The 16,619-nt window shown below is 38.2% G+C and overlaps 1 protein-coding gene across 1 annotated transcript in view; it reads left to right on the top strand.

Moving 5' to 3' along the window:
- LOC108678348 (RNA-binding protein Musashi homolog Rbp6) overlaps positions 1–16,619 on the top strand; it is a gene marked incomplete at its 3' end in the record, with an annotated part of 89,627 nt that continues 73,008 nt past the window's right edge. Inside the window, 2 exon segments of the mRNA XM_018166730.2 lie at positions 1–160; positions 4,330–4,370. Of these exon segments, the coding sequence (XP_018022219.1) occupies positions 90–160; positions 4,330–4,370 (112 nt within the window).

Genomic DNA, 16,619 nt, shown 5'->3' with positions numbered 1-16,619 from the left:
TGTGTGTGCTTGAGTATAGCGTTGCTCTTTTAGCTAGTTGTAACTTAGTGGTCTAGTCTGTAGCTGAGTCCTGCTATATCTTGTGCAACATGATCATGGATGCTTCTAGCGCCCTGGAACCCTCCGTGGGATCACCAAGTGAAGTTCCCAACGACCCTGGGTACGAAATGCTTTATTTTACCTAATTTTCCTATGCATATCTTGGTAAGGTGGCCCGGTTATGTGACTAAATTTGTCCTAAATCAATGAGCTTCCAATGGAATAAAGATATCGCGGTTTTCTGAAATAATTTCTTGTCATTTGACAAAATCTAGGCGTAAAATTCCACATTAACATTAAAGTTTTAGCAAAAAATGTTAAATAAAGTGTTTTACAAAATTCGGTGTGAGCGAAATGACGCATAATTTAATAAATTCAAATTTAGAAGAAAAATTTTCATCGAGCCTAGAGCGCGCCATTATTTATCAGGAATTTCTACCATCAATTTCTACCGCGGGAAAATTGTATTCAAAATCATGTTTATAAAAAGTTGATGTAAATAAACAAGTTAAAAGCCTGGATAATTCCAAGTTGATTTGTGTCTCGCTAATCGATTCGTAATTTTTTCATTCAAATTCAAAAACAGTATTTGCTAAAAAATCTTCAATTTTTCAATTAATTTTACTTCTTATGTTGAATTTTTTTCGCATAAATAAAAATATCGCAAAAATATCGCAAAAAATATCGCAAAAAATCGGCCGCCATCCGGATGATTTCTTTGATAAAATATCTTTTGTGATCTCTCAAAGTAATACTAATACACACGATGAAGAAATTAATGTACATATGAAGGTAAATTATATTTCGCTGTGTCAGGCAATAGATAAGATAGATATTTAATTATTGATAAATAGTAAGAGAAACGCGTCTCGCTGGTCCAGAGTCATGATCCAAACGAGAAGTTAGGGGGAAAGTCGCGCAAATTTGGCAACACCGGCGGCGGAGGGAATTCGGGAGCTTTAAAGGTGATGACCACACACCGCCGAGCGGCGGATGAGGAGGGTGGTGGTGTGGTGCTGCTCCTGGTGGTGGTGTGGTGCTGCTCCTGGTGGTGGTGTGGTGCTGCTCCTGGTGGTGGTGGTGTGGTGCTTCATATCTGTTCTTCATGCCTGTTCTTCATGCCTGTTCTTAATGCCTGTTCTTCATGCCTGTTCTTTATGCCTGTTCTTTATTCCTGTTCTTCATGCCTGTTCTTAATGCCTGTCCTTCATACATGTTCTTCATATCTGTTCTTCATGCATGTTCTTCATGCCTGTTCTTAATGCCTGTTCTTCATGCCTGTTCTTAATGCCTGTTCTTCGTGCCTGTTCTTAATGCCTGTCCTTCATACATGTTCTTCATATCTGTTCTTCATGCATGTTCTTCATGCCTGTTCTTCATGCATGTTCTTCATGTCTGTTCTTCATGTCTGTTCTTCATGTCTGTTCTTCATGCCTGTTCTTCATGCCTGTTCTGCACTTCAACATTCCCGTACAGCTAGTAGCCAAAAGCAACAAACTCCATTTTTATTAAACAATGATCTATTTGTCATATAGGTTCACTAACGTGGTTATTCACCAAGTATGACACACATGACCTGCATTAGGTCAATAAAATAATTCAAACTCGTAGGAACAGAGTACGTTCAACTGAAATGTTTATGCCACAATTAAAATTTATTGCTGCTAACACACGCGAATAATCTGCTCCAACCGGCGAGTTTGAAACAACTTGAATTGAATCATCAATTTGTCACGTCTAAGTCAAACAGATGAGTCAAAACAAAGATGCATTTATTGCGCGTTTGTGGGTCATCGTAACCCAGTTCAGCACGACGTGAACATGGGTGTCGCGAGCCTGTCTCGACATGTTCACAACACGTTCATCGAGCGCTGCTGTCTCGACATGTTCACAACACGTTCATCGAGCGCTGCTGTCTCGACATGTTCACAACACGTTCATATCGAGCGCTGCTGCTAGCGCGGTTATTGTTGCTGTCGCTGTCGTCGTTGTGGCATTACTGTACAGCGAAGACTGCCTATTGATTAAATAAAACTTAATCGAATGTATTTAATTCATTAAACTCATTTCACAATTAATTTCCATAACTCTGTTGTAGTGTATCTGCGTTATATGCGCACCTCTGAAGTAATTACACAATTTCTGGATCACAATCTTAATATATAATGATGAAACATTACCACTGTGAATACTGTTGTCATATAGGCCTATTAGGCTTCTTTGCAATTATATGTGTATAAATTGGACAAAATTTCGATAGTTAAAAAGATTATTTCTTCATTTTATCGAATATTTATTTTGAGCGACATTGACAGGTGGCGTGCGTTTCCCCGTAGAATAACACACGTATTTCCTCTCTCCTTGCTAACTTCTGATCTTCTTTCCTTACATTGATACTTCTAGATTTTTGCAGTGCTTTAGGCGGCCGCTGAAGAGAATTACTCATCTTGAGATTCGATAAATCCAGGTTCTGCCACAATATATTTAAGGCGTTATTGGCCTCTTGTATGGGTGCTATTGGCCACTGTAGGACCCAGTAATCCTTAAGCTCTGGGCCAAGATATTTTTAATCTCATCTCTCAAAATAAATTCGTCTCGCCGCCAATTGTAGCTTTGTACCGCAAATTAACAACAGGTAAGGTGCATCTACTCGGGGTCACTACTGGCGGCCAGTAAAGCTTTTAAATACAAACAGCCTCTAATTATCGTGGCACTGGCCTCGTGTTAATAAAAGATTTTCTGTTCAGGCGAATGGCGTTAAAACAAGGTTGAGCACGAGTTGATTTAAGCGGAAACCACGTTTAATGAATGTGATTTCAACGTCAATTAAATGAATATTGCCTCAATTGTGGCTCATTTTACACGACTGAGATTCTTTAATGAATATTATCTGAATTATTGCACTCAATTTTATTATTGAATTTCCTGCCATTCAATTTTTATTGAAAAAATATTGAAATGCCGAATGATAATCTGAACATACTTCGTTAACCGTGCGTTAAGTCTCATGTTTTGAAATTGTCAAAAAATCACCCAATAAAAAAAACACTTCTCTCCAGAGCTTCAGATCCTCTGACATGGAAATTTGCACCAATTATTTTTGATGTACGCATGAATTTTGTCAATTTATAATGGTATCTGAGAGGAAATTTACGATACCAGCACTGGACATTTACTGCGAGCATCTCGAACATTTCCCGTGATTAATGAGCCAGGATTTCCTCCTGTCTCACTCAGGGGAATTAGTAAGCCTTTTTCCATATAAAGATGCACTTTTTGCCTTCATGTGGGTCATCCTGACACAGTTTGGCTTGACATAAGAGCTTATCAGTGCCTCGCTCGCTCCCTGCTTGTGCTGTGGGCAATAAAGTGGGTCATTTTTTGGACATTATTACCCATTTATTTCTTGAAATATACTCTAGGATTAATTCGCTATTGAAGACATCGTCTTATCTTAGCAAGTATCAATACTGCTCAATTATATATTACTATACTCGCAATATATAATTCAGTTCTCCTACGTAGTTGGTGGCGGTCATCGCTGGCCGTCTATGATACGCCATGAACCAACTGTGCTCACACAAAAAAATAATTGATTATATTGTCGAAATATTTATTCACTTTCTTACCCACAGCACAAAAGGCAGTGGACAAAGCATTGATATGCTTTTACTTCCGGGTGACACTGGGTCCGGATGACCCACACGAGAACCAAAACTATATCGTTACTTGAAACAAAGTCACGCTCATTTCTCTGAGTGTTTCTTCTTATCCACACACTCACTCGTCACACTCTAACCCCACTCCTTCTCACCACTTCATATCCACACACTCACTCGTCACACTCTAACCCCACTCCTTCTTACCACTTCTTATCCTCAAACCCACTCTTTACACTCTAACCCCATACCTTCTCATCACTCCTTTTCCTCAAACCCACTCTTCACACTCCACCTTCTCTCCACCACTCATCAACTCCACACCTTCTCACCACTTATTATCCTCGCACCCACTCTCCACACTCTAACCCCACACTCTTCCCACTTCTTATCCACACACTCACTCTTAACACTCCACCTTCTCTCCACCGCTCTTCAACTCCACACCTTCTCACCACTTATTATCCTCGCACCCACTCTCCACACTCTAACCCCACACTCTTCTCACTTCTTATCCACACACTCACTCTTCACACTTTAACCCCCACACCTTCTCCCTACTCCCTTTACTCACACTCTATCTTCAGTGCTGCATCAGAGAAGGTATCTAATTTATATTTATCTCTTGCAGGAAAATGTTCATCGGGGGCCTGAGCTGGCAGACTACAGCAGGTAGGCATCAACAATCCAATAAATTGTTCGATTGATAATATATAATAAATAACATATTAAATTGGTTAATAACATATCAAATAATTGAATTAGACATTAAATAATTAAATAGCATGTAATGGTTATCAAGTCAATTCCTAGCCTTCAATAACGGGGCGATATTTCAATCTTTTGTAAAGACAAGCAAAGATTGCAGCTCACGAATACATGAAAAGTTATTGTAATGTTTCTATATATTTAAAATTTAGCTGAAATACTAATAAATAAAATAATAAAATAAGTAGCGATAAAATTAGTTATCGCTCGGACCTGTACACTGAGGCTTTTTCAGTAGAAACTACAATATATATATAGTTTCTTAATTAAATAGACGAATGTAGTACTAATGTAATTATGACTAATGAAAACACTAATGAAAGTAGCACAAATTAAAATATTAATAGAAGAAGACAATAAATGAAAATACTTCAAATGTAAATAGTACAAACGGAAGTGCTTATAAAAGTATGCAATAAATGATACTAGTGCAAAAAAGTGACCAAGTTAAGTGTTGTTCACTGGCGGTCGAAAAAGGCAACCCCAATGCATTTATTCAGTGGCTTAACGCTTTGCATAATCTTCATAATATTTATGGCCATATGCATATTACTCGATTTAAAATACTACTCTCACAGTTGTGGAAGGATATTGCGTTTATACCTCTCAACTTATTCCCTGGATTGTTTGCAGAAAAAAAACCAACCAGTTTTTTATATTTGATTTGCGTTACATTTTTTGCATTACAGCAACATCAGGAGGTGTTCACTTCACTTGCTTCGTCGCGAGGGGCCGGAAGCGTTGCACGGATTGCACCAATTCAGTTCATTTCATCTCATAAATGCAAAATTTTCACCGAATACTAGATAATTTATTATATCGTTTGTTCGAATTAAAGAATCTGCAGAATTTTAATATGATTTTTTTCTGGCGGTAGAGAAATAGTTTCGTTTATTATCTGTTCATGAGAGTATTATGTAATGTCACTCGTTTGCTAAGATCTCACATTAACTAAACATTTAAAAGGGTAAAAAATCGCCAAAAATTCACCATATCTGTATAGAAAACGTTCTAGTGCTCAGCTCTATCGCCAGTTCAAAAATTCAAGAAAAGTTTTTGAATTTTTCCATAGTTTTCTTTGCCTCCAAATTTCTAGTATATTTATGAAAGTTCACGTGTTTGGAGCTTGGTACCGCAAACACATATATTAAACACGCTTATGAAGCGCATATCCAGGATATTTATCGTGTCAGGATATTAAACTGGAAAAAAAACTAGAGCATAATTTTTTGTGAAATCACCACCATGGAACGGCAATTTACCGAGGCAGATCAGCTATAAACTCCACGGACACTACTTCGAACATTTCACTATCTATTGAATTACATTGTTTATTGTTCTATGAAATTCTTTTGATATAGATTAATAACTCACAGTGATTTTATTGCGCACAATAAGTGCTACATTCTAATTAAATTGATTTTAATAATAACACATTACGTACAATGAGAAACATTTTCGTGCAAAATTCTTCAATTGTTATTAGCTCACTGTGTTGCGATTATGACAGATAAAAATTTGAATTCACTTTTTTCCATGACTCGAAGATAAGGAAAGCTAGACTGAAAAATAAGAATTTTTTCACTGTAATTTCGAAAAAGCTCCACTAATCCTGACTCAAGGGTTATTTGACCCCCAGATAGGGTTAGTAGGGTTTAGTTACAACAAATTTAAACAATTAGGGCTGTTACTCCTTATGCTACTCAGCATGAATTTATACATAATAATTATTTATTAATTATTTTGTATTAATTTATGAACTAATGACGGAGGTGCTATTGAAACGTTTTGTAGGACCATTTATGAACTGATGATAGAATTGTTATTGAAAACGTTTTCATTAAAAATTTAGCTACATTTCTTGGTCATTTGTATAATAACTATTTCTTGGTTATGACGTCTTTGTTTTACAAGTGCTATTGGCCATTAGCACTCAAAAAAACATGGAGACATTGACCAAATAGCGATGCACCTTTCGCTCTTGGGTGGGCTATCCTGGTCCACTTTTGTCCAGCCTAAGGTCATATTAGTGCTACGTGCAGAAAGTGTGTCGCTATTTCGACAAGTTGACACATTAATGTTTGTGAGTGCTGCATTGCCCGTTGATTATGATAGGCAGCAGAAAGGTTCACTGTAATTTCAAAGCGGTAAATGGTGATCACTTCGTGTGACGGTAGTTCATATGAGGACGAAAATGTCGTCATTATTTATTCGGACGAATGATTCATTCACTATTTAAAGATTTTTATCGCTATTCTTTTATTTTTTCTCACACTTTTTTATTCACTATTTAAAGAATTTTTCGATCACTCACATTTGAACACTCAAAGAATTGAGTGAGACTTTATCCAAGTAGCGATGCACAGTTCACGCTTGTGTGGGTCATCGTGACCCAGTTTGGCCCGGGGCGTATAAGTGTTTTTATGCCCGTTATCTGCTCGTGCTTTGGACAAGAAAGTGTCAATATATGGAAAATATGTTCCACTTATTTTTATGAGTGTATTGATAATGTTTATGTATTAAATGAATCAAACTGGCCTCCTGCCACACATTAAGGATTTTTAAAATCCATAATTTAAATCGTTTTTTCAATTGTAAGTGAAGAATGCAGATATTTTCAGTCAAATGTATTTCTTGGTTGAATAAATTCTATGAATAAGTCGGTGGGATGAATTTTATTTAGCAACATAATGTGTAGAATTAATTATTCATCAAGACATATTTACGACTTATTCTATAAAAAATATTTCATGAAGCCATCAATCGATTTTATTTATTTACCAATTCATTATTTATTATAGTTTATTATACTTGCGTGTCAGCATGCCACGGCATGGCATGGGGTGTCAACATGCCATGACATGGCATGGAGTGTCAGCATGCCACGACATGGCATGGAGTGTCAGCATGCCACGACATGGCATGGAGTGTCAGCATGCCACGACATGGCATGGNCACCGCTTGTCCCGAGACACGTCAAGTCCACCGCTTGTACCGGGACACGTCAAGTCCACCGCTTGTACCGGCACACATCAAGTCCACAGCATAACGCTCAGCACGCATACGCTCGGGCGTTACAAGCTTCGCTCATCCGCCCGCCTTTTACCCCCACTATTTTATTGAGTGTTCATCGTCCAGGATATGGCCGACCGTACACTCAGAGAAGTGAGTGAGCCTTGTCCAAATAGCGATGCACTTTTTACTTGTGCGGGGGTTATGGGAAAGATAGTGAGTCACTATTTAGTCATTGAGCCCTTAATTTTTCTAAAGGATCTTTGTAAGGTACAATGTCACAGTTCTCTTCCATACGATATTGAAGTTACATTTATTTGCGGAAACATTGTATTTCCAGGCAGGATATGGGAATATTGTTATCATGCAGGAGATGCATACATTATTATCATGCAGAATATGCGTACATTGTTATCATGCAAGATCTACGTACATTGTTATCATGCAAGATATACGTACATTGTTATCATGCAAGATATACGTACATTGTTATCATGCAGAATATGCGTACATTGTTATCATGCAAGATATACGTACATTTTTATCATGCAGGACAAGCAGTGCTTATAATCTGTAACAATTTTCAATTTCGATGTATAATATTTTCCTGATTTATATTTAAGTTAAGCTGCTATTTTATAGTATTCAAATATTCAAATTTTTCACGGTCTTGAAAGCATGTAAATTGATATTTGATTATACTCTATTTATCAGGCCGCCATATTTAATCGCTAAATTGCTTGAACGTATTAACTATGGTAATTACTGGCTGATTATCTGATTATATGTTGATTAAATATCATTCAATTGGTCGCTGATCAATGAGCTTTTTGTGGCGTCCGATAACACGTCTACACTCAAAAAGATAAATGGGATACGCTGTTGTCTAAATTATACATGTCCTGCACGTGGGATCAGTACGCCATTTTACCATGGGTAACCTGGGTCAGGGTGACCTACTCAAGGCAAAAAGTTCATCGCTTTTCGGACAAAATCTCGAATATTTTTCTGAGTGGTATACTAGATCGTGCGTCTGGAGGCAGCTTTTCCAACCCTCCAGGCTTGTATGCGCATACATGTGCACCTGCTGGGACCTGTGTGTGCATGTATGTGTACGTTGAGTTTGTATGTGCACATGTACGCAGTTTTCTTCCATCTCGGGCGTCAGTAATTAGCAATTTAGGTTTTGCTTGTCATCTCCTGCCGCCATGTCGTCCTTGGGCGCCCGCGTCGTGGACGCGTTCAGCTGCCGCGTCTCTTCCATACCTACACTCAGAAGAATTAATGGCTCGTCCTGTCCAACTAGCATTATTCTTCTTTCTTTATTATTTATTTCTTTATTTCTTTTATTTCTTATTTCTTTATTTCTTTATTATATTTCTTTATAGCATTATTCTTATTCTTTCTTCCCCATCATCACAAGCAGACGTAGCACTGATACCGTCTTTTGCCAGGCTAAACACAAGAGAAAAGTTCATCACTATTTGGACGAGCTGACACTGTACGCACGCTATCGTATGCTTATTGTATATTAATTTTTTTACGCATTTACTATTTCTTATATACATACAATTTATTGAAAATTATTATTTATCAAATATTTACTATTTAATAATTAATAATTAATTATTATATATTTAAATTTTCAGCAGATGTTGAAAAAAATTACTAGGCCTACCCCAAAATACCTTCATTAATTAACAATTATTAATGAAAATTAACTTTAGAACCTTTTAACCAATTACCTATGATTTAATTATCCAACAATAAACAATGGCCGCTGAAATAGAACATCGTAATGATTATTTGCGAGAAGAACCTAATTAACTTTCACTTCTGTAAAAAATTAACCTTTTTTGCATTTTAACCTTTGCATATCAAATAAAACGCTTCATATATAAATGAATATATATAGAATAAAACGCTTCATAAAGGAATAAATATCAAATAAAAAGCTTCATTAAGGAATAAATATCAAATAAAACGCTTCATAAAGTAATAAATATCAAATAAAACGCTTCATAATGGAATAAATATCAAATAAAACGCTTCACAATGGAATAAATATCAAATAAAACGCTTCATGAAGGATTGAATATCAAATGCAACGCTTCATAAAGGAATAAATATCAAACAAAACTCTTCATAAAGGAATAAATATTAAAAAACTTCTTTATAACGGAAAGATTATGAATTAAAAAGCTTTATAAAATAATGAACACCGTGTCGCTTGTTGCAAGAAACAAGCAAACGCTTCTGAAGGCGGCCGCGGGGCGAGCTTTGAAGTGGGGCTGTCCATACGAGCCTTGTGACCTGTACACGACCTGTACACGACCTGTACACGACCTGTACACGACCTGTACACGACCTGTACACGACCTGTACACGACCTGTACACGACCTGTACACAACCTGTACACGACCTGCACACGACCTGTACACGACCTGTACACGACCTGTACACGACCTGTACATAACATGTACACGATCTGTACACGACCTGTACACGACCTGTACACGACCTGTACACGACCTGTACACGACCTGTACACGACCTGTACACGACCTGCACACCACGATTGAACTGCAGATATTAGTACAGATTAATATTATAAAGAGTTAGTTGGTAGTTATTAATACAGAGTAATTGAAAAATATATGAATGTTGAATGTCGATGATTTAACTAATAACCTTCGCACCTATGTATCCTTTTATGGATAAATGGCAACAGATAAAGTAAGATGATTTAATTAATAAGATAATGAAAGATCATTACAAGAGAATAAAAATCAAATGGGTGATTCAACATACCTACGTAAAATTAAAAGACTAGAAATAAGGCAAAGGTTAATGACGAACCGACCTAATCTATTACGTTCACCGCGTCTATACTGGGCGTTGCTTCGTTTAAATAAACATCCGTTTAATTACTTTTTATATAATTATAACCTTAATGAGATTATATTTTACTTGATAATAGGGCGGATATTGTACAACGCTCGACACAATGAAGGCGATAACACAATCATTGTGCTCCGACTCCTGCGAACGACGTTTGTTATACACTGTCAAAAATAGCAGCTGTTTTACCGGCTCCGATGGCTGGGCGACGTTAAGTCGATGATAATATGACTGATATAGTGAGCGAGAAATAAAGTCGTGTGCATTTCTCTGGTCTCGAGCATTCGCGTCATGAGATTTATTCGCGCCAGAGACGACAAGCCTGTCTTTTTTGCCCGGCACCATGCGTGCTGCTGTAGTGGCCACGCGCGTCGAGAGAAATGCGTACCACAGGAGTCAAAAATACCCCAGGGCGTCAAAAATACCCCAGGGTCTTAAAAATACCCCAGGGCATCAGAAATACCCCAGGGCTTCGAAAAACAGATATGGCGACAAAATACCCTAATGCGTCAAAAAAAATACCCCAGGGCGTCATAAGTAACCAATGGCGTCAAAAATACCCTAGGACGTTAAAAATTCCCCATGGCGGTAAAAATACTTTAGGGGATTCAAAAGACCTCAGGACGTCCAAAATATTTCGTCCAAAATACCCCGAAAAGATAACCTAGAAAATTTGAGTTAATATCACTGCGGCCATCTGATGGCCGATGATACAGAAATAAGTAAAGATGTAGACGGAAGATCATCTCAGAAGAAGATAAATAAGACAGAAGATCATCTCGTGAATCCTCGATCTTCAAAAATAAATTATTGTTCCGTAATCATTATTTAATTTGAATATATTTATTCGAAATTTTTTATATAATACGACCATGAGGCTGTCTCCGATCATGCAGTAAGCACCGATTGTTAAGATGATGGCAGCAGTGGTTCTTGAAGCAGTGGTTCTTGACGCAGTGGTTCTTGCAGCAGAGGTTTCTTAACCGGGTTGTAACGTCCTTAACCGGGTTTGATGTCCTTACCTCCTTAACATTGTTGAGATTTCCTCAACTTGGTTGTGACCGCCTTTAACCTGATCTCTTAACTTGTTTGCGATGTCTTCAACCAGGCTGCGCCTCCTAAGCCCTGTTGGGACTTTCTTCAACCTGCATGCCTCCTTAACCTGGTTGTGGCCAGCCTAAACAGAACGTGAAATTCGAGTTATTTCTTAGTCACTCAGATTATATTTATAGAGAGTAACGGAAAATTCCTCATACAGGAATGTTCTTCGTTTTAGGCAGTGAAGTGGTTACGAGAAACGAACGATTCGGCAAATTTGGGTAAGGATAGACGCCTATACGTCACCTATGTTCCACCCATGATGCCCTGGGTGTGCGAGGTATGATCTGCTATGATTAGGGCAGGTTGGCCACCTATACTGCACCTATAATCCACCTATGATGCACCGGGTGAGGTATGATCACTTTGGGCAGGTTGGCCGCCCATACGGCACCTATGTTCCACCCATGATGCTCTGGGTGTGCGAGGTATGATCTGCTTGGGGCAGGTTGGCCACCTATACGGCGCCTATAATCCACCTATGATGCACCGGGTGAGGTATGATCTACATTGGGCAGGTTGGGGCTTGGGCCGCCGCCCTGGAACATCGCTCTTTAAACCGCCATGCGACACCCGCCCGCATGCATGCATCTGACCCACCGATGTTCTTGTTCTCTTGTTCTCGTCTCTGTGTGTGTTGGAAGATATACTCAGGTATATTATTCTGATAACAAATAGTACAAATGCGCGCATTTTTGGTGGCATTGAGAGCAAGGATATCACAAAAATCACGCGCTGCTGCTCAGTGTGTTTGTCATTTTTGTATAAATGCCTATTAGCTAACCTTATTTTACAGCATATGTAATGTGGGTACGTGCGCAATATGCCTACACCTAAATTTCCCCAACTATCCACCCTTTAATTTTGAAAATTATCCACGCTTTAATGTCAACAACTACAGTTTTTTGTAAATCAACAAATACACATACTGTATATGAAGATAAAAAAGTGCTCAATTCTATGTTTCATCAACTACCCTCACTTGTCTTGTAGCATATGCCCACAATTGCGTTGAATAAAGCACCTTTTAATCTCACGGGAATTATAACATCTACTCTAAAAATGAAAGCCTCGACGAGCAATAGAATGAATAGTTCTATTAAAAAGTAGGTTTTTTATATTGGCCACTCATGGATTTCGATAAGGAAAGGATGCAACGTCCCTATAGGAACTTGTGGATGTTTCGGTGGATTGTTGTAAGCCTACAGCCTGCACCATGCCTACAACAGCAGTTAACTAGAGGCCTACATAGCATGCCTGCTACTTGCTGAGAAGCAATAGTGTGAATTCCCGATGGAAATATTCAGTGCCTAAATTATTTGTCACTTCTTCCACACAACCACCACAGGATGGTGAGTGCGTCGGAAATGCAAATTAAAGCAAAAATGGTGGGTAAAAGCAGAAGCTCCAACAAAAATCTAGTTTTGCTCAGGCTGGAAAGTGTAATTTTTTACACATCAATAAAAAGTCTAAAAATCAATAAAAAAGAAGTAGGACACTAAAAAAATGAAGGGGCCAAATTGTTCAAATAGTGACATACTTTCTGATACACTGCACGAGTAGAAAACAAACGTAGCACTGATAAGCCCTTTTGCCGAGCCAAACTGGGTCAGAATGACTCATGCAAGCAAAGGTGCATCGCTATTTCGGCAATGTCTCACTCATTTCTCTGAGTGCATGCCTGCGTTCACAGCCCCAGGGGGGAAGTTATTGAAGGATTACCGCATAAGTGACACTCTCCCCTGAGGGGCTGGCAGATGATGACGCCGCGATACTAAATGCAGAATATCTTCTGCATATTTACACCAGCTGCAAAATAGTGGCATTTATTCGCTGTATGATATCAGCTGCACAGTTTTATAACTATTTCTTGGTTATGGCGTCTTTGTTTTACAAGAGGCAGTGGCCAGTAGCACTAAAAAAACGTGGAGACATTGACCAAATAGCGATGCACCTCTCGCTCTTGCGTGGCTTATCCTGGTCCACTTTCGCCCAGCCTAAGGTCATATTAGTAATACGTGCAGAGAGTGTGTCGCTATTTGGACAACATGACCCATTAATTTTTTTGAGTGCTGCATAGCCCATTGATTGTGATAGGCAGCAGAAAGGCTCACTGTAGTTTCAAAGCGATAAATGGTGATCACTTCGAGTGACGAGACCTCATATGACGAAAATGTCCTCATTATTCATTCGGCCGAATGATTCATTCACTATTTGACGATTTAAAGAATTTATCGATCACTCACATTTGAACCACGACATGCACAGTTAGCCCTTGTGTGGATTATCGTGACCTAGTTTGGCCTGGGGCGTATCAGGGCATTTATGCCCGTTTTCTGCTCGTGCTTTAGACAAGAAAGCGTCAATATTTGGAAAATATGTTCTATTTATTTTTATGAGTGTACCAGAATCCCGTGTAATGAATTGATGATGATTATGTATTAAATGAATCAAAGTGACCTTCTGCCACCCATTAAGGCTTTTTAAATTTCCTAATGGGAATTTTTTTTCAATTGTAAGCGAAGAATGCAGAAACTTTTAGACAAATGTACATTTTGGTTGAATAAATTCTATGAGTAAGTCGGTGGAATTAATTTTATTTTGCATCATAGCTAAATAAAATTTCATTTCAAAAAAATTCATAGCATCATAAAAATTTCATAGCATCATAAAAATTTCCTAGCATCATAATGTGAAGAATGAATGAACTCATTAAGATATATATACTACTTATTCGATAATAAATATTTTATTAAGCTTTCAAGCGATTTTATTTATTATGGTTTATTACTTGAGTGTCAGCATGCCACGGCTCAGCACGACCAGCCTTCGCCCTCTCCCCCGTAATGCCTGGAGGGGGTCATCGAAAGGGCCACTCCATGGCGTGGGAGGGGGGTTTGGTGGGGTTGGTGGGTAAAGCAAATTTTAGGGAACAGTCGCACCTACAACGACATACAAAACTTAAACTTAACTTTAAAAATTTACGATTAGTAAGCAAAATTTAAATATTCAACTTATCACCTAAAACCAGAGTTGAAAATGCAACATTGTACGACAGTAGCAAACGATATCACAAGCGCGTGCTTCGTCTGATTTCGTCGTGTAAGATATTTACCGAAAAAGTTGAAAAGGAAATAGATAAGATAATGGAGAGGATTTGAGCGATGAAGCTGATGTTCTTGTAAACATAGGTTGTAGGTAGAATGTCTACTCCTGTGGAATTAGATAAATGTTATCGTCTACTAGTTCCGTAGAGTTTGTCTCCTATTAATCAGTCGTCCGACAAATGTATGTCAAAAAAAAAAAATGACTCGCTATTTAGTTTTATTTTGTGGCTTGAGCAGTCTAGTTCAGTTCAAGAGGAAATTGTTGATAGGCTATTGACTAGGTGAAATAATCATAATGATGGATGGTTGACTAAAGTTTGGGATATTGCGGCAATGAGTAATATTCATGATGACGATAGAGGGAATGTAGAAGTCGAGAAAAAGGATTTATTGATGTATAAAAATTATGAATAGAAATTTTAAGCAGCAATGTATTAGGATTTTGGTTTTTCATTTCCAATTTTCAATAATTTTAGCCGTGACCTCCAGCAGTAGGGTGTTTTGTCTATCATTGTGCCTAGTGTTGCCGCCGGAAAATACTACAACAAATAGAACTTGTACAATAAATAAAATAAATACAACTAATATAGCTAAAACAATAAATGCAACAAATAAACTAATACAACATATACAGCTAATACAACAAATACAAGTAATACCACAAATACAATTAATACAACTAATACAAGAAGTACAAAGAAAGACACATGAGGCAGGGCGCCTGCGCGCGTGTACGTCAGAGCGCATAATGGCCCCAGGCTTGCGTAAGAAAAAGCGAACACCGCAGCCAACTTCACGTCAAGCGCATGATTAGTGACCGCACGCATATGGTCAATGGTGCTCTTTATTCTCTGATGGTCTAATGGTGCTCTTTATTCTTTGATGGTCTATTGGTGCTCTTTATTCTTTGATGGTCTAATGGTGCTCTTTATTCTCTGATGGTCTAATGGTGCTCTTTATTCTTTGATGGTCTATTGGTGCTTTTTTTCCTCTGGTGGTCCAATGGTGCTCTTTCATTATTTTCGGATGGTCTAATGGTGCTCTTTATTCTCTGGTGGTCCATTTGTGCTCTTTATTTTCTGATGGTCTACGGGTGCTCTTTATTCACTGGTGGTTTACTGGTGCTCTTTATTTTCTGACTGTTGAATGGTGCTCTTTAATTATTTTCTGATGGTATTAGGCAAATTAGAGCCGAGTTAAGATCGGCCAACCGCTAGCCAGAGAAATACCACTTGTGACATTCAGGCGGTATATTCAATATTCAATAGGAAGTTTGTGCTTCATTAAAGGAAACATTCAGAGTATCTGGGTATTTTATCCGAAGCCAAAGAATACCAGGCATTAGATGTTTTGAAACGCTTAATCTCCCACAAGAATTCTATAAGCAATAAGATATACTGGTATATACCCTAAACAAATTTCCAAGTATATGATAATGTATTTAATTTATGACCCGTCAGGCTTCTGATGATTCATAAAAAATATGATAAGAAAATAAGTTTTCTGAATTTTTCCAACAAAACTTCAAGAACATTTGTATGCCTGCTACTCCAATGGACAGACAACGATACGATGCAGCAACATTTACGAACAATAATCGAGTACTTGCATACGAAGCTTTACGAGCACACATTGAAGAAAATTATAGACGTTGTAAAGCCGTTGGGCATCGAAAAACGCACTTTTGAATTTGATGCAATGCGCGGAGCTGCAGTGGCCTTTTATTTTTAAAGAATGACTATCAGTTCTGCTTCTTAACTTGCCAGTTAATTTATGTGCAGTCGGATCATTTTTCAATCATTATCATTGGACAGCTAACCATCCTCACCGTACGACCAACCATCCACACCTTACGACCAACCATCCTCACCGTACGACCAACCATCCTCTCCGTACGACCAACCATCCACACCGTACGACCAACCATCCTCACCGTACGACCAACCATCCTCTCCGTACGACCAACCATCCTCACCGTACGACCAACCATCCTCACCGTACGACCAACCATCCTCACCGTACGACCAACCATCC

The sequence above is a fragment of the Hyalella azteca genome, unplaced genomic scaffold (genome assembly GCF_000764305.2).
Source record: "Hyalella azteca isolate HAZT.00-mixed unplaced genomic scaffold, Hazt_2.0.2 contig14064, whole genome shotgun sequence".
NCBI lineage: Eukaryota > Metazoa > Arthropoda > Malacostraca > Amphipoda > Hyalellidae > Hyalella > Hyalella azteca.
This window is presented reverse-complemented; position numbering and strand designations above follow the sequence as displayed.